This window comes from Pan troglodytes, chromosome 16 (assembly GCF_028858775.2).
Source record: "Pan troglodytes isolate AG18354 chromosome 16, NHGRI_mPanTro3-v2.0_pri, whole genome shotgun sequence".
NCBI classification, from domain to species: domain Eukaryota; kingdom Metazoa; phylum Chordata; class Mammalia; order Primates; family Hominidae; genus Pan; species Pan troglodytes.
The window spans coordinates 10098191-10121810 of NC_072414.2; the positions used below are offsets into that span (position 1 = coordinate 10098191).

Here is a 23620-nt window from a genome sequence, read left to right on the forward strand (position 1 = left end):
TTAAGTAAATTTCACATCCTTGTTTTATACTTTTACTATACATGTGTACATGTATCTGTAAGTGATATGTGGTGTTGGTTTTTGTGTTAAATTTTTACAGATATGTATAATGCTGTCTTTCAATAGCTTGATTTTTTTAAACTCAGTATCAAGTTTTTGAGGTGTATATGTTGATGCATGTACATGTAGTTTATTCAGTTTCACTGCTGTATGGCACTTCATTTTATGCATAGATAAAATGTATGTATCCCACTATTGATGGATATTTTGAGTTGTTTTCTTTTTGTTATTATAAATAATGCTGCAGTGTTTATTTTTACATGAGTGTATGTGCAGGTGTTTTGGGAAAAACCGTAGAAGTGAAATTGCTGGTTACTAGATATTGGTAAATTCTTTTCCTAAATGGATATGCCCATGTATACTTTATCAGCATTATGTGGGCATTTCTAGCATCCTCACCCATACTTGGGATTGTCAGATTTTAAAATAGTTACTAATTTGAGGCATGTGAAATGCTATCTCATTTTAATTTACAGTTGCTTGATTATTCTGAATGGTAGGTAAAAGGATAGGAAATTTATTATTTTCATACAGTTTTAAATATCTCAAAAATAAATGTTTTTAAAGGAAAGGCACACTATCGTACAACATTTATGTTGAAAAGGACCATGAAGATCATTTCATCCAACCTTCTTACTTTACAGTGCAGCCAAAGAAAGTTACCAGAATAAGAGTAAAATATAAAATATTGCCCATTGTAGTATTCTCTGGTAGTATGAGCCTTAATTTTTGATGTAAAAATCATGTCTTTTTCTTTATGATTGTGCTTTTTGTTTAAGAAATCCTCTTTTTATATTGTCTGCTAATAGTTGAGGATTTTTTGTTACTCTTTGTTATTTGCATTTAGGTTCATCTGAAGGGAGTGAGGATTTTTTTTACTCTTTGTTATTTGCATTTAGGTTCATCTGAAGGGAGTTAGGATTTTTTATTTTAAATATGAAAAGCTAGTTGTTCCAGCATTAAGTATTGAATTTTTAAAATTTTGTATTGAGGTTAAATATACATACATAATTTACCATCTTTTTTAAGTGTACAGTTCATTTTTAATGATTTTTTAAGTGTACAGTTTTTTAAGTGTACAGTTCAGCAATAATAAATACAATTATGTTCTTCTGCCTTTGTCCTCTCACTCCCCACTTCGGCTGCTAGTAACCACCAGTCTATGCTTATCTTCTTGAGATATACTTTTTTAGCCCATGTATGAGTGAGAACATGTGGTATTTGTCTTTCTGTGTTTGGCTTATTTCACTTAACATAATGGCTTCTTGTTCCATCCATGTTCCTGCAAATTACAGGGTTTTATTCTTATTTTTATAGCTGAGTAGTATTCCACTGTGTGTATAAACTACATTTTAAAGTCTATTCATCCTAATTATTGAATTCTCCCCACCCCACCCACCCACCTTTTTTTTTTTTTTTTTTTTTGTCCAGGAGACAGGGTCCCCTCTCTTCCCCAGGCTGGAGTGCAGTGCCATGATCATAGCTCCCTGCATCCTTGAACCCCCTGGCCTCAAGCGATAGTCTTGCCTCAGCCTCCCAAGTAGCTGGGACTGCAGGCAGGCACCTCCAGGCCCTGCTAAGTTTTGTGGGGTTTTTTTTTTTTTTTTTTTGGTAGAGATGGGGTCTTCCTATGTTGCCCACTTTGGTTTGTTAGTTTTAGTAGTTTATAATTCCTTTGTATTATTGTGAACAAATAACAGTTATTTTGAAATAGAAGAGTGCTTTCTATTTAAAATTTTTCTTTGATAGGGTTCTGTCTACTTTCTGAGCCTTACCTTCCTGTGCATTCCCCTTTGGTCAGTACCATCTTACCACACAGGCTGCTTTTAGTTTCTTGAGTTATCCATCTTCCTTCTATCTTACAGGGCTCAACCTAAATATTACTCAGGGAAGCCTTCCTTGAGAGTCTTTCTTTTTGCACTCATTGGTTTGGGGCTTCTTTATATTATACTGTTAATTGAATTCTGAGTCGTGTTTATCTAAACTGAGATTAGGTAATTTATTTTGAGAACAGTAAATGTTTATCATCTGTTATTCTTTTTTTCATGCCCACATTCAGTTATTTGTAAGTGCTGAATGTATAAGTGTTCATCTACAGATAAGGATCAGTTCTTTTTTCCCCAACTAGAAATGTTACTCCAGTTGATAATAACAGCTCAAACGGAAATATAAGGCAGAGGTGAGAGAGTCACTTGAGGCCACAAATTGGAGACCAGCCTGGGCAACAAAGTGAGACCTTATCCCTATGAAAAATAAAATTAGCCCAGCTTGGGAGGCTGAGGTGGGGGGATTGCTTGAACCCTGGAGTTCCAGGCTGCAGTGAGCTGTTATCACACCACTGCACTCCAGCCGCAGTGACAGACCCTGTCCCTTAAAAAAAAAAAAAAAAATTATAACCAGCCACATTGAAGTATTTTGTAAGACATTAATAGAAGACTAAATGTTCTCATATGTTTACTGTTTGTGTTAAGTACGTATGGTTTTTAGAACAACAGTTTTCTATCAAGTGTGGTCTGGTTCACTTAGAATTAGATGGGGTCGATTTTTTGAAAAGCGTTTTGAAGTTAAATTAGAAGCTAATGGTTTTTTGTCACTAAATCAAATTTTGTTTTATGCGTTTAAGTGCTACATTTATTTGATAGGCAGATGAATGTAACAGATGAAACTTGAAAATAATGTAGCTATGATTCCTTCAAGGAAAAACCCACCTACCTTTAGTTCTTTTAGTATATTGCATTATAAGTCTTTTGTGTGTGCATATATAGCAGGCATAAATTGGCACAATTCTAGGTTTAATTTTAGGCTAGGCGCTATGGAAGTTTGAACTCTAATTACAGTGTAAAAATAACCCAGAGGAAAATTTCAGAATAATAAATCATTGGGACTATATGGTACAGATGTCCCTGTTTTCAGATTGTAGAATTGTTGACCAGTAGGAATGCTTTATGATTAAAAGCCAGGAAATTAAAGTAATTCTGATGATTTGGTATTTCTAAAGATTTTCATAGATGACAGTTGAGAACTACTCTCAGATGAGATTCTTCCATTGCTGGTAAGTCATGTAATAAAACACTTAAGTAAATATTTTAATGAGGAATGATAACATTTTAATATTGGCACATTGTGAGTCTACCTTCTGTAGTTAGTAGGTAAATAAGAAATAAACATACCTTATTTAAAAAAAAAAATTTCAAAGAACCCAAGGGAGGGGAGAGCCAAGGTGCACATTAGAAGGAGATTACAGTACTCTTCCAGTGCACAGTGGATGTGTTGTGATTCCAGAGTTCTATGTATGTATGACTGTGTAGCCCAGATTTACCAGCATGGGCTCAGTTTTAAATGTTAGGTTAGGCTCATAAATCATGAAAAGTTCCTAGGAATTCAAACATTTTTACATTTCCAGAAGAGAGCCTCTTGTATTTTGTGGTAGTTGCCCCACCATCCCTCAGATATTGGTGTGTAGAATCTATTTTTGAGGATGAGGAAATACAGAAAAGAAAAATAAAAAGCTATTTTTTTTTAAGTAGAAGAAGAAATGAAAGGTTTCTCTTTGCTTCATAGCCAATTCTAAAACTTAACAGTTGTTAAGTGTGTTTAACTGTAGAGGGAAAAAAATGCCTGGAAGGAAATTACCAATCAAATATAAAATGTAAGATAGCTGTAAAAGTACTGATATACATACAGCTTTTTTCCTTTTGGGGAGGCAGTATTTAAAAAAAATCCTACCAAACATATTCTCTAACTTTCAAAACTGTTAATAGCTTTATTGAGATAATTCACATACTATAAAATTCACCCTTTTAAAGTTTTTAGTATATTCACAGTTCTGTAGCCATCACCACTATTGAATTTTAGAACATTTTCATCATCCCCAAAATAAATCCTAACCTGTTAGCAGCCATTCCCCATTCTTTCCTGGCCCCTGGAAACCACTAATCTGCTTTGTCTCTATGAATTTATTTATTCTGGATATTTCATATAAATGGGAATCATACAGTATGTGTCCTTTTGTGTGTGGGTTCTTTTACTTACCATGGTATTTTCAAGGTATGTTCATTGACATGTATGTCTGGTTTTTTTGGTAACACACACTGTTGATTACTGTAGCTTTGTAGTAAGTCTTGAAACCAGGAAATGTGAGTATTCTAACTTTTTCAAAATTGTTTTGGGTCTCTGGGTTTCTCAAATTTCCATGGAATTCTAGGGTTAGCTTGCAAAAAAATGCAACTGGGATTTTAATAGGACTTGGATTTGTGTTGAATCTGTAGGTCTATTTGGGAAGTATTGCTACCTTAATACTGTCTTCTCATTCATGAGCATGGGATATCTTTCCATTTATTAAGGTGTTCTTTAATTTCTTTCATGTTTTGTAGTTTTCAGTATACAGGTCTTGTACTTATTACTTTAAAATTTTATTTCTAAGAATTTTATGTTTTGATGGTATTGCAAATTGAATTTTTTTAAATTTCATTTCAGGTTTTTAATTGCTTGTGCACAGATTTTTGTGTACTAAAACTTGTGTTTCATATAATTTTTTTTTCCTCTTAACTGTGTTATAGGAATCTTTCAAATGGTTGGCTACATACACATCCATCTGATTCACTTAGTAAACATTTCTTGAACACCTACTGTGTAGTGGGCCTTTTTTTCTAGGTCCTGGTAGAGACAGCAGTGTATAAAACCCACTCAGTCTTTTGCTTTCATGGCACTTAAATCCTAAAAAGAGATCGTAAAGATAGGTAAAATATATGTTACATGGTGCTAAGGAGAAGAAACAAATAAGGGAAGTGTTTGCAGGTGAAAAGGATGATGGGAAATTTTAGATAGGGTAGGTAGAGAAAACTTCACTGAAATGGTAACTTGGGTGAAGAACTGAGGGAGATGAGAGAGCTAGCCATGTGGATATTTGGGGGAAGAGCATTTCAGGCAGAGTGTAGTGAATAGGGAAACCCCAAAGTGAGAGTGCCTGATGTGTTTGAAGAACTCGAGGTGTGGCCAGTGTAGCTTTAGAAAAGTAAATGATGGGAAATAGAGAGAATGGAGGGTACAGATATTTTGATCATAATAAGGTGTTTGATTTTTACCGGTAAGTGAGATGGGAAGCTATTGGAAGTCTTTGAGCAGAGTAGTGAAAAAGTATGACTTATGTTTAGCAAGGTCACTCTGGTTGCTGTGTTAAGCATAGACTGAAAAAGGGGACAAGGGCAGAAACAGACCAATTGGTAGACCATTAGTACAGATTAAGACGTGACTGAAATGGACAGAGTGGTCACAGTGAGGGTGGTGAGAAGTGGTTGAATTCTTGATATATGTTGAAATAGAGTCCATAGGATTTGGTAGTAGACCAGATGAAAGTGGGAAATAAAGGGAGGAGTAAAACATGATGCCAAAGTTTTTTGACCAGAGCAGCTGAGAGAATGGAGTTGGATAGTTCTTATAAATTATTGCGTTAAATCTGTGCATCATATCACATGCCCACTTAACTACAGGTAATTTTACCATATAAGCTTTTGGGGGGAAAAGAGGAAAAAGAGAAAAAAGGAAGGAAAAGCATGTTTTAAAATATAATAAATTAGGCCTTAATGAAAAATTGTCCTTGAGAAACCTGAGATGGAATACTCTAAATCTGATGTGTTCTCTCAATCTTTAGAACTGAACTAGGAATTAACTCTGAGAGTTCATGATATGTTATGAGACCCTTTGCCTGTTTTGGAAATTAGGTTGTTTTCAATATTTGCTTTTGCAATGATGGTACCTGTTATTTTTTCTGTAAGGTAGATTCCTACAAATAAGATGTCAGGCCATTAGATCATGTCAATCTAAATATTTGATAGGTTTTGCCAATTACCTTTTAAAAAATAATTTTAGCAAGTTTCATTCGTTAAAATATATTAGGGACTGCTCATTTACCTTGTTTTGATTCATGTATATATAAAATCTGTTTAAGTCTTTATAAATAACCTGGGAAATTGCCTGGTTTTTTGGTCCATTTCTATTGTGGTGTTTGTTTTTTAAATTTGTAAGCATTCTTTATATATCATTTAATTCTTTATTATAATTTGCAAATATTATCTCTACCTACCTTTAATTTTATAGTATCTAGTCATGTGAAATTTTAAAGTTTTTATGTAGGCAAATCTCTCCCATCTTTTATGGTTTCTGGGTTTCAGCATGCTAACAAAGATGATATAAATATGATCTCATATATATATTACAAAAACTTTTTAGAGATAGGATCTCACTCTGTCACCCGGGCTGGAGCAACCATAGCTCCCTGCAACCTCAAACTCCTGGGCTCAAGTGATCCTCCTGCCTCAGCTTCCCAAGTAGCTAAGATTATAGACATGTGCCACTATAGCTAGTTGGTTTTTTTTTTTTTGGTTGGTTGGTTTTTTTTTTTTTTTTTGTAGAGAATGTATCTCAGTGTGTTGCCCAGACTGGTCTCGAACTTCTGGCCTCAAGCTATCCTCCCACCTCAGCCTCCCAAAGTGCTGGGATTACAGGCATGAGCTACTATACCTGGCCAATCTCTTGTATTTTCTTCTGATACTTTTGTGATTTTACTTTATAGACTTTAATTTACAAAGTTAGATCTGAGCATTCAGCATATTTTTGGATATGGTATGATACGGTTTAGATCTGGATTGCATTTGTCATGGTTTAGGAATTATATCTACCTTTTATTTTCTTCCACTTGGGTAGCTGATTGTCTTGTAAGGCATCCTTTCCCCACTGATAATGCCACCTTTTTCTATATTAAGTTCTCACAAACTTTGAAAAAAATCAAGTTTATTGATGTATAATTGATAAACAATGAAATGCACCCATTTTAACTGTATAGTTTTATTGATTTTGATAAATATATACACTATCACTGCTACTACAATCAAGCTTTAGAACAATTGAATTACCTCCAAAAAGTTCCTTCCTGTCTGTAGTCATTTCTCCCTCTTGGCCCCAGGCAACCACTGATCTGTTTATTAGTTTTCCTACTCTAGAATTGCATATCCACGGAATCAAGTAACATATACTCTTCCATGTCTGGTTTCTTTCACTTGGCGTGTTTTTGAGATTCATCCAATTTGTGTTTGTCACAGATTTTTGTTTGTTTCGTTTTTTTAAATACAATATGACTATACCACAGTTTGTTCATTCATTTTCTGGTGAACATTTAAATTGTTTTCAGTTTTAGGCTGTTGCGAATAAAGGTACTGTTTTGTGTGCATGTTTTTGTGTGAACATATGTTTTCATTTTTCTAGGGCAAATACCTTAAATTGGAATTACTGGGTCACATGGTAAGTTTATGTTTAAATGTATAAGGAACTGCCAAACTATTTTCCAGATGATTATACTACTTTACATTCCCATCATCAGTGTATGAGAGTTCCAGTTCTCCAAATGTCAGCATTTGATGTTCTCAGTCTTTAATTGCACACGTTCTGAGAGGTGTATAGTGGTATCCCATTGCAGTGTTTTTTTTTTAAAGTGGTACTAAAATACACAACATCAAATATACCATTTTAACTATTTTTAAGTGTACAGTTCAGTGACATAAAGTACATTCACATTATTCTGCAGCCATCACCGCTATCCATCTCTGAAACTTTTTCATCTTCTCAGTCTGAAACCCTATCCATTAAACAGTAACTCTTCATTGCCTACTCTCCCTATCTGCTGGTAATCACTATTCTACTTTATATGTGAATTTGACTCTTCCAGGTACTTCATATAAGTGGAATCATACGATTTTTGTCCTTTTGTGTCTGGCACATTTCATTTAATAATAATAATGTCCTTGCGTTAGGCCATTCTTGCGTTGCCTTAAATGAATATCTGAGACTGGGTAATTTAAAAAGAAAAGAAGTTTATTTGGCCCCTGGTGCTGCAGGCTGTACAAGCATGGCGCCACCATCTGCTCAGCTTCTGGGGAGCCCTCATGGTGAGTTTACTCATGGTGGAAGGCAAAGGGGGAGCAGGCGTGTCATATGGCGAGAGCAGGAGCAAGAGAGAGGGTGGGGAAGTGGCACACCCTTTTTAAACGACCACATCTCCTGCGAACTCACTCTGTATCCCAAGGAGAGCACCAAGCTATGAGGGATTGCTCCCATGACCCAGTTACCTCCCACCAGGCCCCACCCTCAACATTGGGGATTATATTTTAACATGAGATTTGGGCAGGACAAATATTCAAACCGTATCAGTCCTCAAAGTTCATTCATGTTGTAGCATGTATCCAAATTTGATTCTTTAAGGTTGAGTAATATTTCATTGTGTGCATATATCACTTTTTGTTTTATTTATTTATTTGTCAGTGGACATTTGGACTCTTTGTAACTTTTAACTATGTGAATGATGCTGCTATGAACATTGGTATATAAGTATCTGTTTGAGTCCCTTCTTTTAATTCTTTTGGTTATGTACTTAGGAGTGGAATTGCTGGGTCATATGGTAATTGTATGTTTAATTTTTTTAGAGACTGCCATACTGTTTTCCACAGTGACTGCACCATTTTACATTCCCACCAGCAGTGAATAAGGGTTCCAATTTCTCTGCATCTTTTCTAACACTTGGTAATTTCTGTTTTTTATTTAAAATAATTGCCGTTCTAATGGGTGTAAAAAGTCATTATGGTCTTAATTTACGTTTTCTTCATGACTGCTGTTGAGAAGTTTTCTTCTTTTGTGTGTCCGTTCAAATATTTTCACATTCTTTTCAGAACATATGTTCTTTGTCAGATAGATAAATGTATTTCTTCTGTATCCTTACTGGTTTTCTGTCCACTTACTAATTACCGAGAGAGGAATGTTGAAATCTTCAACTATAATTTTGAGTTTATCTTCCTTCTGCTCTGTTCATTTTTTCTTCATATGCTTTGAAGCAAAATCTTTAAAGTTGTGTCCTTAGGTGTGTTCACATTTAGGACTGTTAGATCTCCTTGATTAATTGATGTCTTTATCATTATGAAATGTCTCTGTTTATCGCTGGTAATGTTCCTTATCTAAAGTCTACTTTGATATTAGTGTATCCATTCCTTTCTTATGATTAATTTTTGCACATTATATCATTTTGCTGTGTTTTTATTTTCAACTTATTGGTCATTTAATGTCTTTCTTTTAGATAGCATATAGTTGCATCTTGCTTTCAGATTGACTTTTTACGATCGTTGCTTTTTAATTTGATTAAGTCCATTTACATTTATTGCAGTTGGCAATATAGTTGTGTTTAAGACACTATTTGTTTTCTATTTGTCTAATCTTTTCTTCCTTTTCTGCCTTCTTTTCGGTTAATGGAGCATTTTTGGAATTTTGTATTGTCTCCATTATTAGCTTGTCCCTCTGTTTTTTTTCCCCCCAGTGATACTTCTAGGATTTACAATATGCACCTTTAACTTACCTCAATCTACCTTCAAAAATATTATTCCTCTTAATGTATAATGTAAGAATTTTGGAATAGTATACATCCATTTACTCTCCCTCATTCTTTTTGGTATTATGATCTTAACATTTTACTTCTATATGTGTTACAGATTCCACAGCAGCGTTTGAAACTATTTCTTTCAAAGGCCAGTTGTCTTACGAAGAAACTTAAAAACTAAGAATAACATTCCTTTATATTTACCTTCATATTTACCATTTTTATTTATTTTCCTTTGTGGAGATTCCTTTTTGTAGATCCAAGTTTGTTGCTGGTGTTATTTTCCTTTTACTTGAAAAAATTTCTTAAACATTTCTAAAGTATAGGTCTACTGGCTACAAAATCTTTCAGCTTTTGTTTGTATGGAAATGTCTTTATTTCACTCTTCATTTTATCGTACAATTTTTCAAACCACACAGACTTTAAAATAATTGTAGAATATAATTTCACAACATTTTGTTCTATTTTTGTCTTCTATCTTGTCCATCTATCCATCCTGTCTTCTTCTAGTGTCTTTTTTTATGCTTTTCAAAGTAAGTTGCAGTTGTTAGTATACCACACCCTTAACTTCAGCATGTATGTTAACTAAAACTTAGTAGTTTAGTATTTTTAACTAGAATTTACTATGCTGTTCCAGTTATTTATTGCTGTGTAATACATTGCCCCAAACTTAGTGCCTTAAATATCAGCAACTATTTATTTTGCTCATGAATCTCTCATTTGGTCAGGGATTGGCAAGGAGAGCTTGTCTTTGACAATACATTGTAACAACTGTTTACATAGCATTACATTGTATTTGGTATTATAAGTAATCTAGAGATGGTTTAACATATTTGAAGATGCATGTAGGTTATATGCAAATACCATGCCATTTTATATAAGGGATTCGAAGCATCCTTGGATTTTGGGATCCATGGGAGTCCTGGAACCAGTCCTCTGTAGATAGTTGAGGTACGACTGTAGTCTTTGGATTGAAAGACTCACTAATTTCACTCAGATTCAAGGAGAAGGGCCATAGACTCCACCACCTGATGAAAAAATGACAGTGTTACATTGTTAAGAGCATGTGGAATGGCTTCTATTGTGACCATCTTTGGAAAATACAGTTGACCACATATACCATTTCATGAGCTGTGACAAATGTATACACCTTTGCCAGAAAGTTCTATCAGGGTATAGAACCTACACCTCTTCCTAGTTATTCCTTCCCCCCACACCACCCCTAGAACCTAACATTGTTCAGATTGTTTTCATCTTAGTTTAGCTTGCTCAGAACTTTATGTAAGTAGAGTCATACAATACTTATATGTTGTAAAAAGTTTCTTTTTGCTCAACATAATGTTTTTGAGATTCATCCATATTGTTGAATGTTTCGGTGGTTTGTGACTTCATCTATTAAGGGACACCTGGGCTGTTTTCAGTTCCCAGCTATTATAAATAAAGGTACAATGAACATTTGTGTAAAAAAAGAAGTCTCTGTGTGGACATATATGTTTCTTTTTTCTTGGTTAGTTGATGTGTTTTTCTTTCAGCATTTGTTTTTGATGAGAAGTCTGGTTATACAGTCATGTGCCGCATGCTGACATTTCAGTCAACAAGAGATCATAATTGACAATAGTCATTTAAGATTATACCACCATATTTTCACTGTACCTTTTCTAGGTTTAGATGTATAAATACTTACACTTTGTTACAGTTGCTTACAGTATTCATTCAGTACAGTAACATGCTGTACAGCTTTATAACCTAGGAGCACCCGGGCTATACCATGTATCCTAGTTCTGTAGTAAGCTATACCATCTAATCTAGATTTGTGTAAGTACGTTCTATGATATTTGCACAATGATTACCATGCTGAGAGTTGTTGGGGTTTTGTTTTTTTTTTCTTTTTGAATCTGTACATTTACGGTTTTCCTTAAATGTGGAAGATTGTTGCCATTGTTTCTTCTATATATATATATTTTTTTACCACCTTTACTCCTCTTTCATCATTTCCTCTTTTTCTGGGACTCCAGTTACACATATGTTAGACTGTTTGGTATTATCCACAGGTCATTAACATCATATTCATTATTTTTCAGTCTTTTTATTTCCCTGTGCTTCAGTTTGCTTTGTCTTCTATTTTACTGTTTTTTCTCCTCCCTTGTTAAATAATTTCAGATATTTCGCTTTATATTTCAAGAAATTCCATTTGATTCATTTTATTCATGTATTTTTTTGAATTCTTGAGCATATTTGTAATAGCTGTTTGAAAATCAGGTTACTTATTGATTTCTTGAATTTTTTCACTCTGAATTTGTTGGTTGGTTTTTTTCTCTTGGTCATGGGTTGTATTTTCCTAGTATTTATTTTATTTTATTTTTTGTTTTTTACATATTTAATGATTTTTTAAGATTGGATGCTGGACATTGTAATATTTTGTTGTTGGGTGACTAGATTTTGTTTTCTTTTAGAGTGTTTTGTTTTGTAGCCACCTAAATAACTTGCTGGTCAGTTTTATCCCTTCAGGGCTACACTGGAGTTTGTCTAGAGAAGGCTTTGCTTTAATGGTAGTAGCTCCTACCTAAGGCATGATCCTTCTGAGTCTTTACTAAATGCTCCCAGTGTCACCGTGTTCTCTTCACTCAGGTTAGAGAGAATTTTAGGAGTCTCCCAGTCCTTTATAAGTACTGGGAATATTTCAGCTTACTGCCCCTCTTTCACTAGCTTCATGGAGTCACTTACCTTAATCGTGTACAGTTAGTACTCAGCAGTGGACTCTCAAATGGCAGATTTTTGAAGCCATTTCTCTGCCTTCTCAGACAAGCACTTGTCTGGCACTTGTCATCAATTTTACCCACTTCAGCTTTCTCAGCTCTGATCTCTTGATTCTGACTTTAGTAAAACTGCTGTCTTCTCATTGGATTTCCCCTCCGTTGACTGCAGGTTGGAAATTACCTCCAGGCAGACATCCAAGCAGTGGATGGCTCACCTCCTTTGTTTTTGTCCTTTCATGCATTATAGTCCTGTGCTGCCTGTTATCCAAGGTCTGAAAATTCTCGTTTGAGAAGGAGCAACTGACAGATACTTTCGGATCTTTCTCTGAAATTAACTTTCTGTTGTGCTTACCTCTTTGTCTAATGCTAATACCATATGAGGTTTTTTTTTTTTTTAGAATGTTTTAAGCTATACACTTCTAAGTGTATAGCTTGTTGCACTTTCACACACTGAGCACCCGTTTAGCTAGCATTCAGATCAAAAAACAGCAGCAGCTCCTGCGTAGCCCCTTGTGCTCTGTGTCACTACCCCTTTTCTTCCATGCGTAACCACTGTCCTGACTTCTCATAGCATAGATTAGATTTGCCTGTTTTCATCCTTTATCTAACTAGAATCAAGCACATTTAGTTGTGTCTGACTTCTTTCAATGTATTTGTGAGATTTATTCACATTGTTGGTTGTAGTAATTGTTTATGATAGTCACTGTATATTCCATTTTAAGAATGGAAGTGATATTCCATTTTAAGAATATGCCATAGTTTAATCTGCTGTTACGGACATTTAATCATTTTTGGTTTGGAACTGTTAAGAATATTGCTGCTGCTCTAAACATTTCAGTGATTGTCTTCTTGTGAATATGTTTACTTCTGTTTGGTATACTTAAGAGTGAAATTTTTAAGTCATAAGGTATGCATATATTTAGTGTATACTCAGTTTTTTAAAGGCGTGCTGATTTTAATTATACCATTTAAGTTAATATGTTTTAATATCTGGTAGAGAAAGGAACATTATTAGAAACAATTGTTTTGGTTATTCTTACATATTTAGTCTTTGAAAAAACGTTTCTTAAATTGGCATTTACTTATATTTGTGTTAATTTGGGAAGAAATGGTATCTTTGTTCATCTATGAGTCACATTTGGAACTAGCTCAAAGGCCATGGGTCCTGATTCCTTTTTTTTTTTTTTTTTTTTTTCTTGTAGAGGGGAGGTATGGTGTCAAGAAAACATAGTCACCATTATTACGAAAAGTAAAATATGGAAGAGATGATCCCTACCATCAATCAGCTTACAACTAGAGGCACTGACAAATGTATACAGATAGCTGTAATGTAAGGTATAACATAATAAATATAAGGAGAAATTAATAAATTATTTTATGGTATTAAGAATGTATAATAAGACATGAAGGAGATGGTGATTATGTATAAGAGTTTAGATAACCCTGTGAGATACAGTGTTTAGAATGAGGCCAGTTTTTAACATGGCATGATAGGTGGGTGGGGGATAGAGGTTAGTAATGGATAGAGGACCATTTCCGAGTGAAGTCTCCTCAGAAGCAAAAGTATTGAAGTCAGAAACACAAATATCCAGTACATTATAGCCAATAGTCAAATGATGGGACTAGATCTGGTAACTGGTGATGATGTCATATAGTGGGCAGTAGTGCTGGGATGGCTGGGGTCAGGGCCACATGGCAAGGGCCTCAAATAAAATGTGAAGGAGTTAGAAATTTATTCTGTTGGCATGAGAAGGTGTTAAGGCTTTTGAATATAGAATGATATGTGTAACTTTGAGTTTTTAGGAAGATAATTCTAGTGGCAAAGTTGAGGATAAAGGCAAAAGGGAAACCAGATGAAATAATGGGGCACTGTAGTAGGACAGTGTTGGTAAGTTTGAGGAAAAAAGGAGTAAGAGATATTTTTAAGGAAATTCATAGGGTTTGAGTATAAATTAGAAGGCAAGTACAAGGGAATAAGCATGGTCTTTAGAATCAGACAAATTAGGGTTTGAATCTTAACCTTGCATTTACTAAAGGACTGAAAACAAGTTCCCTAAGGGAAAAATTTTCTCTTTTGTAAGATGCTTATTCTATAAACATTTGCAAGCACTGGAAGTATAAAAGCAAATGATACACATGTTCTCTTGAAGTCTGGTCTAGTCTGTAAGAAGAGGCTGCACTGGCAGGTTTTGACCAAATTGTGTAGAATCTCATCTGACATGATTGGGAGCTTTGGCTTTATTCTGGAAGCAACTAAAAGCAATCAAAAAAGACTGGGGAATAGTGTGGGAATGTAGAAATGTAGGGGAATTTCTAAGGATGAATTGGTAGCAATTGGTAAACAATTTGATATACTGGGAAAGAGAGAGACTCTTTAGAATATGACTGAGAATCTTCCAATTTGAGCAGCTGGACTGATAGTGCTACCATCATTACCTCACAGGGTTTTTCTTAGTGTGTCTTGTAAATCTTGCTTGTCCCTCATAAAGAATGGTTTTCCTTTTCTTCAGACTAAGGACTTTTTATTACAGTACACAACTTAACACCCCCTGTATCTCTCCATCACAACACTTAACTGTGCATTGTTATTGCATAATTAATTGTGGTTTTTATTTGTGCCCATTTCCTTTACCACATGAGGACAAGAAATTATGTCTAGTTTTTCTACCTCTGCATCTTCATCCACCTAGTAGGCACTCAAAATCTAGTAGACAGTTTTTGAATTAATGATTATGAAGAATTTGAAGGCTGAACAAGTATCAACCTACACAGTGGTTAGGGCAAATAAAAATGAGGGGGAGAAAGTAATGAATGGCACCAATTTTTTTAGTTCTTAACCAGGACAGTGAGATTAGGCAGAGTGAGTTCTTTGGGAAAATAATTGAGTTTGATATTAGATACGTTGAATGTAGATGTTAATGAGACATCCAAATGGATGTGTACCGTTGGTAATATGTAGTTGCAGGCATACCATGCCAGACATAAGGACTTAAAGATACAGAGTTAGGGGTTCGTAAGCATAGAGGTGCTGTGGGAATGGATGACATTGCGCAGAAAATTGGTTTAGGTTAAGAAAAGTGGCTATTGACAGAAACTTGGAGAGAGGCCATGTATGAGGTAGGAAGATGAACTAGCAGAAGACCTTATTGCCTTTAGAGAGATGGAAGAAAATGAGTGGATACAACATTAGGGAAGCCAGAGGAGGTGAGGAGTCATTAGCAGTCTTAAAAGCTACAAAAATTAAGTAGGATTAAGGGGCCAAAGCACTGGGAATATACAGAAATGATGGAAACTTTACAAGAAAAATTTCAGTAGATAGAAAAATAGCAGCTGAGCTAGTGGTTTTCACGTCTTTTTGGCAGTAAAAGGAAAGAAGATAAAGAAATGGTACTCTGAGGAGCTAATGGAGTTGAGGGAATTATGTTGCAAGTATTATTTGAAAGCAGTATTTAAAACTTTTTAAGTCTTAACTGCAGAATGGACTGGAATGAGGAGAAACTAAAGCAGGAGGACTTAGGAAAATTGTTGGAGTAGTCCTTTAATTGTGAAATGTGTAAACGGACAAAACTTAGACAGTTTTAATAAGTAGCATTATCCATAAATATAAGACACCATAAACATGATGCAAAGGAGAACAGAAGTGTTGGGTGTTATAATAAAAAGTGATAGAAAAAAACAGTTTGTGAAATTAAGTTTTGAAACAGCTTTAGAAGGAGGTGAAGGAAAAATAGAAATGAATAAAATGAAAATTTTAGGGAGGTAGATATAGATCAACATAGGCATTTATTATTAGACTGTACTTATTCATAAGATTATTAGACTGAGCCCTCTGTTGAAGAGAGAAAGTAAGAGAACTATGTCTGGTATTAGGATTCTTATGGTTAAATTGGCAAGTGAGTGTGCCTAATATTTGTAGTGCTTACAGTTTTTGTTATTCTGTATTTTTATAGATTTGGTATATTTCCTCCATGATTATGTGTTCCTAACTCATAATTTGGAAGGCAGGGCTTCTTAAAATGAGATCTGTGTGTCATGTGAAGTATATGTTAAAATGCAAATTCATTTCTGCGTTCTTGGGTTGGTCTGAAAAAAATTTTAAAAAAATTCATGAACCCCTACTTCATGCACTGAATGAAAATCTTTGCGAGTAGAGCCCAAGTAGTTGCATTTTTAGATTTCCCCAGGTAATTCTATTATAGACTGAAGTTTGAAAGTCAGTCTCTAAAACCTTAAAAGTTGGTTAATTTTATTTCAAATTGTTTTATATGCAGTGTATTCACTTTCTACCATCAACCTCTAGGACACTGGATAGGTTTCTTAACCTTTGAGATTTACTTTCTTTATATGTAATGCAGTACATGAAAGGACTTTATTTTTGTTCCATTGAGGAATGTTCTGATTGTATACAAACAAGTTAAGAATTTACAGTGATAATTTAGGGGCTTGCTTTAAGCTTCAGGATTTTTTTTTAAGAGTTAAGTTTTGATATATATTAAGTGGTTGATTTAATAAATTATAATTATCGTCGTATATTGAAGTCCTGTTTTGTGCCAGGTAGGCATTATACTATAACTTTTTAACGCGTTTTCTCTGCTACAATAACCTGACATTGGAGACTCAAGGGTCAGAGGGTCGGCCCAAGGCTGCTACTCTAGAAAGTGGTAGATGCCCAGATTTGTACCTAACATAGCCGATGCTTAGCATATAGAATTTAATTAAAAACAAAATTGCTATAGGTATTTGAAGGGATTAGAGGGATATAGTCAAATAGTTTTCATATGTGTTTAGCCCTTTTGGAGGGAGGATGGAGTAAATAAATAGAAGGCACTAAGCTTTATGGATGAATATGGGAAATATGGCTTTGCCTGCTGAAAGCACTCAGGCCACAGGGCCTGCCTACCTATGCTTTCCTCATCCTGGCAACAGCAGTAATTTGTTTCTTGATACGTTTTTGGATGTTCATAATTATAGAAAATAAATTTGACTTTATGATGAAATTTAGTACCTTTTTTTTTGAAAGTTTATCCAGTTGTTTATGTAAAAAGAATTGAGTGAGGTGTTTTATATTTTAGGTTAAAAATCTGTAAGAGCCTGATTTTAGAATTCACCAGCTCCTCAGAAGTTTGGCGAAATATGGTATGTTTTTGTTTTATTTTTTGGAATTCGTATTGCATGTGTATCTTAATGTCATAATAATGACAGATGTGTTCAGCAAATTTTGGCCCCTGCCATTTTTAAAGCATTGTGTCAGGTGCTCACTAACTACACTTCCAAGACTGTATGAGGGACCCAGGTAGGGTGCTGAAAAAATTTACAAGAGATTAGTGTGCTATGAGAGGTAAAATAATATGCATAAAAAGATTGAGAGGGCAGGTTTGGATTTTGGGCTATGAGTATTAATAATAGCTTTCATTTGTTGTTGTTGTTGCTGCTGCTGCTGCTGCTGTTGTTGTTTTTGAGACAGAGTCTTGCTCTGTTGCCCAGGCTGGAGTGCAGTGGCACCTTCTTGACTCACTGCAACGTCCATCTCCCAGGTTCAAGTGATTCTCATGCCTTGGCCTCCCAGGTAGCTGGGATTACAGGCGTGTGCCACCACACCTGGCTAAGTTTTGTATTTTTAGTAGAGACGGGGTTTCACCGTGTTGGCCAGGCTAGTCTCGAACTCCTGGCCTCAAGTGATCCACCCGCCTTGGCCTCCCAAAGTGCTGGGATTACAGGCGTTAGCCACCATGCCCAGCCATTTGTGAGCACATTATGTCAGGCACTGTTCTGAGATACTTAGATGTTAGCTTGTTTATCCATGACAGCTCTATGGAATAGGTACTATTATCCTAGTTCTACCTATAAGGAAACTGAGACTCGGAGAGGTTAAGTAACTTGCCCAAGATTTCTCAGCTAGTGAATGACCAAACAGAGACATAATTCCAGCCTGGCCTTGGAGCCTTTTGAGCACCGGATCTCATAAAAGAGGGGACTGGAAGAGAGGACTTGACTCTAGTTTTCAAAATACATATAGCTCTTTAATTACTTTGAGGTCAATTAGTCAATTAAAAGATATTTTAACTTTATTATTTTTGTGTTTACAAGATGGAAAGTTAGACTTGTTTGAATCTTCTAATTCCACATACCATTAGTCTCTTGAGAACCCAAGGGGAAGCTGTATCATGACCACATTGTTTATTTTAGGGAAGATGGTGTTTCCCATATGACCTCAGCAATGTCTAAGTTCTTATTAGGAAATGTATAGTTAGGATAGGAATATCTGGGAGATTGCGTTATTTCTTACAGATACTATAAATCCCATTTATTGGAATCCCCTGCAATTATTTTTATATATTCAGGCCAATCCTCACCTAATCTGGATTTTGAAGCCCTGCGTTCATAGCTGCATAGGTATGGGCTCAAACATTCATGTTTTAACCGTTGGTATTCGCAGATACCTTGCTGTTTTATATTGGGTTCTGAATCCACACTGGTAGCCACCTTTTACGCTTGACTATTGTTGCTTTGAGGATGTTAATTATGAAATGTTTCTTCCTCCTAATTTCCTCATCTTTCCGTAGTTGATGCCTCAGATTTGGCCTGGATAGGGGAATCGTGAGGGGAAAGAACTAGTTGCACAAAATGACCTTTTGATACTGGGATATTTCAGATGTATGGTATCTTTGCCAGAACTACAGTGTCAGTAAAGAGGCCTGCTAAATTTGAACTGTGACAATCAGAAAAGTTCAGCTAAGGCCATGTAAGGGGTTAAAAAGATATTTGGTTGAGGGAGGAGGATATGCTTTCATCTTTTGCCATACTTTTTCATGAAATTAAATCTTAGTAGATTTATGGCCAAGAAAGAGTAGAATATATTTTTATGCAGTACTTAAGGGGTTTTGACTGATGTTTTTTATTATTATTATTATACTTTAAGTTTTAGGGTACATGTGCACAATGTGCAGGTTAGTTACATATGTATATATGTGCCATGCTGGTGTGCTGCACCCATTAACTCGTCATTTAGCATTAGGTATATTTCCTAATGCTATCCCTCCCCCTCCCCCCACCCCACAACAGTCCCCAGAGTGTGATGTTCCCCTTCCTGTGTCCATGTGTTCTCATTGTTCGGTTCCCACCTGTGAGTGAGAACATGCGGTGACTGATGTTAAATGACTTTACGTACATACAGAATTAGTGGGACTAGACTTTGTGTTTATGTGTGTGTGTTTATGTGTATGTGTATAACTATTCCATTAAGCAGTTGCCCTCCTTGGTGACTGATTGCTCTATCAGCTTAGGAATCTTTTGACTGAATTTGTCCGTATTTGAAAGATCTCAATCTGTGTTCTGAATCTTTACTCATTTACATATACTTAAATCTTGAAACCCAGTATAGCAAAACTAAGCCAAAACAAACAAAAAAATCCATCCCTTGATAGGAAGTCAGTATATCTGGGTTTTAGTCAGTCCTTCAACACTAGTTCCAAAATCTTGGGCAAGTCAGTTAATCACTCGGAGGCTGCTTAATTTTTTTTTTTTTAATTCTTAGTATATTATCTGTCTTGATTAGGTAAAGCCAAAGTTATAAGACTCAAGGTACTATTGACCAAAATGCTTCAGAAACTATAACATTACATAAAAGTACAAGGAATTATTACATTTTCTCAAATGAAGAGATCATTTAAGAAAAACAAAATGCTGGAAAATAGTCCTTAAAACCTTTTCTATAATAATTACTCTTCTGATGAATTTTACGTTGACACCTAATTTGAAGCTTTGAATATTATTTTTTGAACAATGAATTGGGTTTATATATTAAAGTGTTCTAACCAAAGGTTTGTTTAATTTATTAGAGTTATTAAGCCTACGCTCAGATCAAGGTAGCAGCTAGACTGGTGTGACAACCTGTTTTTAATCAGTGACTCAAAGCTGTGATCACCCTGATGTCACCGAATGGCCACAGCTTGTAAAAGGTAATTTTGAATTATTTTACAGCCTTTAAAAGGCTGTCATTGTAAAGTGAAATACATACTGTAAAAATGAAGACAATGTATAGTTGGCAGGAATACTGCTAAGAATAGTGGGCCTGAGAGTTGACCTACTTCATTTAATCTCCTTAAAATATTTTAGTGTCTTTTTTTCTCATTAAAAGTATCAGTAGCCACTATCAAAGACCTATCTGTATGTATAAACAGGAAAGTATTTCTCAAAAAAACTTCAAGGTTTTAAACATTTTACTATAAACATTATAGAAAACATTAAAAATTTCTTAATATGCATTTTAAAGTATGCCTTTTATGTGGTGAACGTTTTAACTAAACATTTCTCTAGAAGTTTTTATAACATTAATAAAACTAGTATACTTTTCTCTCCTAGAGAGTTACAGTGGAGGTAAAAGGAGTGGCTTGCAGGATGGAGAAGCTGCACCAGTGTTATTGGAAGTGAGCCACCATTTGAATTTGCTAGCTCATGCTGCAGTATTCAGATTAGTGGGTGTTTTGTGATCATATTTTCTGCGATTCAAATCAAGACCTAAAATTGATTCTCATTCTGAGATTTACATTTTATTATCTAATGTTATTTGGTTATTGTTTCAGTTTTAAAATTTCTTTTCTGACTTGTTATTCTGACACACTTTAGGATAACCTAAGTCAATAGTTTAATACAAAAATTTCCCTTTGATTATATGTTTTGAATTAGGTTATATGTTCTGCATTTACAAGCACATACAGGATTCTTACTTCCAGCAACTTGGCAGTAAAAGAATAAGTAGACTCTTTAGGAGCCAAAGTCAAGCTTGGGAACTGTTGCTAGGTGGTATATATTTCATAGTTTATGTTTGTTTGTTTCCAAGACAAGGTCTCACTCCATCGCCCAGGCTGGAGTGCAGTGGCACGATCACAGTTCACTGCAACTTTGACCTTCTGGGCTCAAGTGACCCTCCCACCTCAGCCTCCCAAGTTGCTGGGACTAAAGGCACCCACCACCACACCCGGCTAAGAGACGAGGTTTCATCATGTTGCCCAGGTTGACCTTGAACTCCTGAGCTCAAGTGGTCCTTATGTCTTGACCTCCCAAAGTGCTGAGATTACAGACATGAACTACCACACCTGGCATATGTCATAGTTTTGAGAGTTTGAATTCTAACCTCGGGACTTTTTTTGGTAACTTATTTATAATATTCTAGAAATATACTGTTATTAGGATGAGTAGAAATTCATTCAGACAGAAATTATTATAAATTACTGCAAGAAAAATGTCTGCTAGTTCTGCATATATTCATTTTTCTCTTGATTAAAAAACAATTTCCAATTTGAGTAGAACAACTTTGCTATGTTTAATAGACCCAGGACAGATTTATTTTAAGGTAATAATCTTTCAATCCTTCTTCTTCTATACTGGATTGGTTTAAATTACTTAGCTTGTCTTATCAGTGGTTTTTAATAGCCTACTTTAATATATGTAAAAAGTAGTAATTAATATGTTACAGTTTGGTGGCAAACATTTTGATGCCAAAGTTCACATATTCTCTTGCTTAGGGAACAGAAATTGGGAAGATAGATGTAGTTATCATTTGATAATGTATTTAAACTCTATCCCATTTCAGGATCTCAAAACTTTGTAACAGTTACATATTGTACTTCTAAGACTTAGATTTGTTTTTCTTCTTGTGTCTTACCTTTTTGCAGTAATATTTTTATTTTCCTATCATCATGTCCTCATTTTTTCCCTCTCTTCTCTTTCCCTGTTAATTTTGAAAGTTTTGCTGCCTACGTGTTTGAAAACTTCTAATCTGCCTCTCTTCCCTCAGTGCCAGCAGGTTTATTTTTTGTTTTGCAAGCCAGCTCTGCCTCCTTACAGTATGACATCTGATGCTGGAGGGTCGCACTTTCAAAAATGAGTCAGCTGGTACATGGGGTTATCATCAATTTTTAGCTCTTCTGTCTGGGAGATACAAGTTTGGAAGCAATCTTGGGGTACTTACCCACAAGGCTGGTGGAGACCAGGTGTGTCACATAGGTGATTTGCTTGCTCCCTGGGGGAGAGGGTGGAGTGAAATTTTTGCATTTGTGTCACAGCCAAGTCACTGCCACCTCCAGCATGCCCCAGTTTTTAGTTCTTATGTAATTTTGTGCAAAATTGAAAATTTAAATACATTGCAAAGAAGATCTAAAATAAATATTTGAGCTGCTGGAGTCTTTTTTTTTTTTTTTTTTCCTTTTCCATTCTTGTCCTTGGAATCTGAATGAATTGCAGTGAGGGTAATTTTGAGAGTCTGATAAAGAAGTGAGGGGTTGTTTTTTGTTTTTTTTTTTTTTTAGCTAAGAAATTTAGAAAACAGGTTTGTGTGTGTGTGCGTGTGTGTGTGTGTGTGTGTGTGTGTGTGTGTGTGTGACTGATTTTAAGATTCTTGTTAGAGTTGCTTAAAGTTGGAAGCCTAAAGTCAGTGAGAAGTTCACAAATCAGGACTTTGTAATGCCAATTTGAAAATTTAGCTTTTGACCTCAAAAAATATTTTTTATCTAGTTTGGGAATTTATAAGTGTTAGAAATTAATATTATATTGACTCATTCATTGTTGCTGATGCTGTTTATAAAAGTGAATAGATAGGGAAATACTGATTCATATCTTGTGAAATGAAAATGAAAGGCTTTTTAGTGACTTAGAATTTTAAATATTTCTACATAAGAGAGCAGTAGTATATTTAGAAATAACAAAGTAACTGGCAACTGTTTAAAACTGAAGTTAATTCACAGCTATCCAGTGCAAAACTTCACCTCAGGTGATACACTTTTGACAGGTAATACATACAGTAAGTGTATTTTTAGGGAAACAGTTTCATTGTTGAACCAAGATAATCATCATTAGAATGTTGTATCTGATTTAAGTGTCTTTAAACTTACCAAGGTATTAGATTTTAGTTTGAATTGTCTGGAGTAGCGGTAGCGGTTGGCACATTTGTTCTTAAAGGGCCAGAAAATAAATATTTTAGGCTTTATGGGCCATGTGGTTTCTGCCACAAGTCCTCAGCTCTGTTCTTTTAGTGTGAAAGCAGCCATAGATGATACCTAAATGAATGAGTATGGCTGCATCCCAATAAAACTTCATTTACAAAACTACATGGCTGGCCTAAACTTTAGTCTGTCTGCCTAGGGAGTAGTTTACTGAGCCACTAATCTAAAGTTTAATACTGTGAGTGAATACCAGTGAGTACCTTTGTTAATGTGGATAACCAATACTTGGCTATAGGAAGTTTTTTAGTTGTGTGTTTTATTACACGTATTTGACTTTGTGAATAATTATGGCTTATAATGGCTTGTCTGTTGGTATCTATGTATAGCGTTGACAGTTTCCTTTAAAAAAACATGCATAGAGTTTTTTAATAGTCCAACCCTTAAAATAA

The 23620-nt window shown here is 35.0% G+C and overlaps 2 protein-coding genes across 51 annotated transcripts in view; one reads left to right on the forward strand and one right to left on the reverse strand.

Moving 5' to 3' along the window:
- The window catches only part of UBE3A (ubiquitin protein ligase E3A), a 101568-nt gene that overhangs the window by 9644 nt on the left and 68304 nt on the right, over positions 1-23620 (forward strand). For 5 of the 50 annotated variants that reach the window (XM_063794455.1, XM_054667280.1, XM_054667281.1 and 2 more), the window contains 3 exons: positions 13434-13566; positions 17304-17367; positions 20070-20189. The exons of 2 other annotated variants lie outside the window; for them this stretch is intronic. In XM_063794455.1, the coding sequence (XP_063650525.1) occupies positions 20170-20189 (20 nt within the window). In that variant the 5' untranslated portion in view covers positions 13434-13566; positions 17304-17367; positions 20070-20169. Of the gene's footprint in view, positions 1-3058; positions 3113-7320; positions 7357-8534; positions 8632-13433; positions 13567-17303; positions 17368-20069; positions 20190-20592; positions 20658-22027; positions 22224-23620 lie in introns of those variants that run through there. 43 more of the 50 variants (XM_063794470.1, XM_063794473.1, XM_063794472.1 and 40 more) reach the window with 34 other exon arrangements.
- LOC129137185 (uncharacterized) overlaps positions 7906-23620 on the reverse strand; it is a 188035-nt gene continuing 172320 nt past the window's right edge. Inside the window, exon 25 of the mRNA XM_063795455.1 lies at positions 7906-10503. The gene's annotated coding sequence lies outside the window, so the exon portion shown is untranslated. The remainder of the gene's footprint in view (positions 10504-23620) is intronic.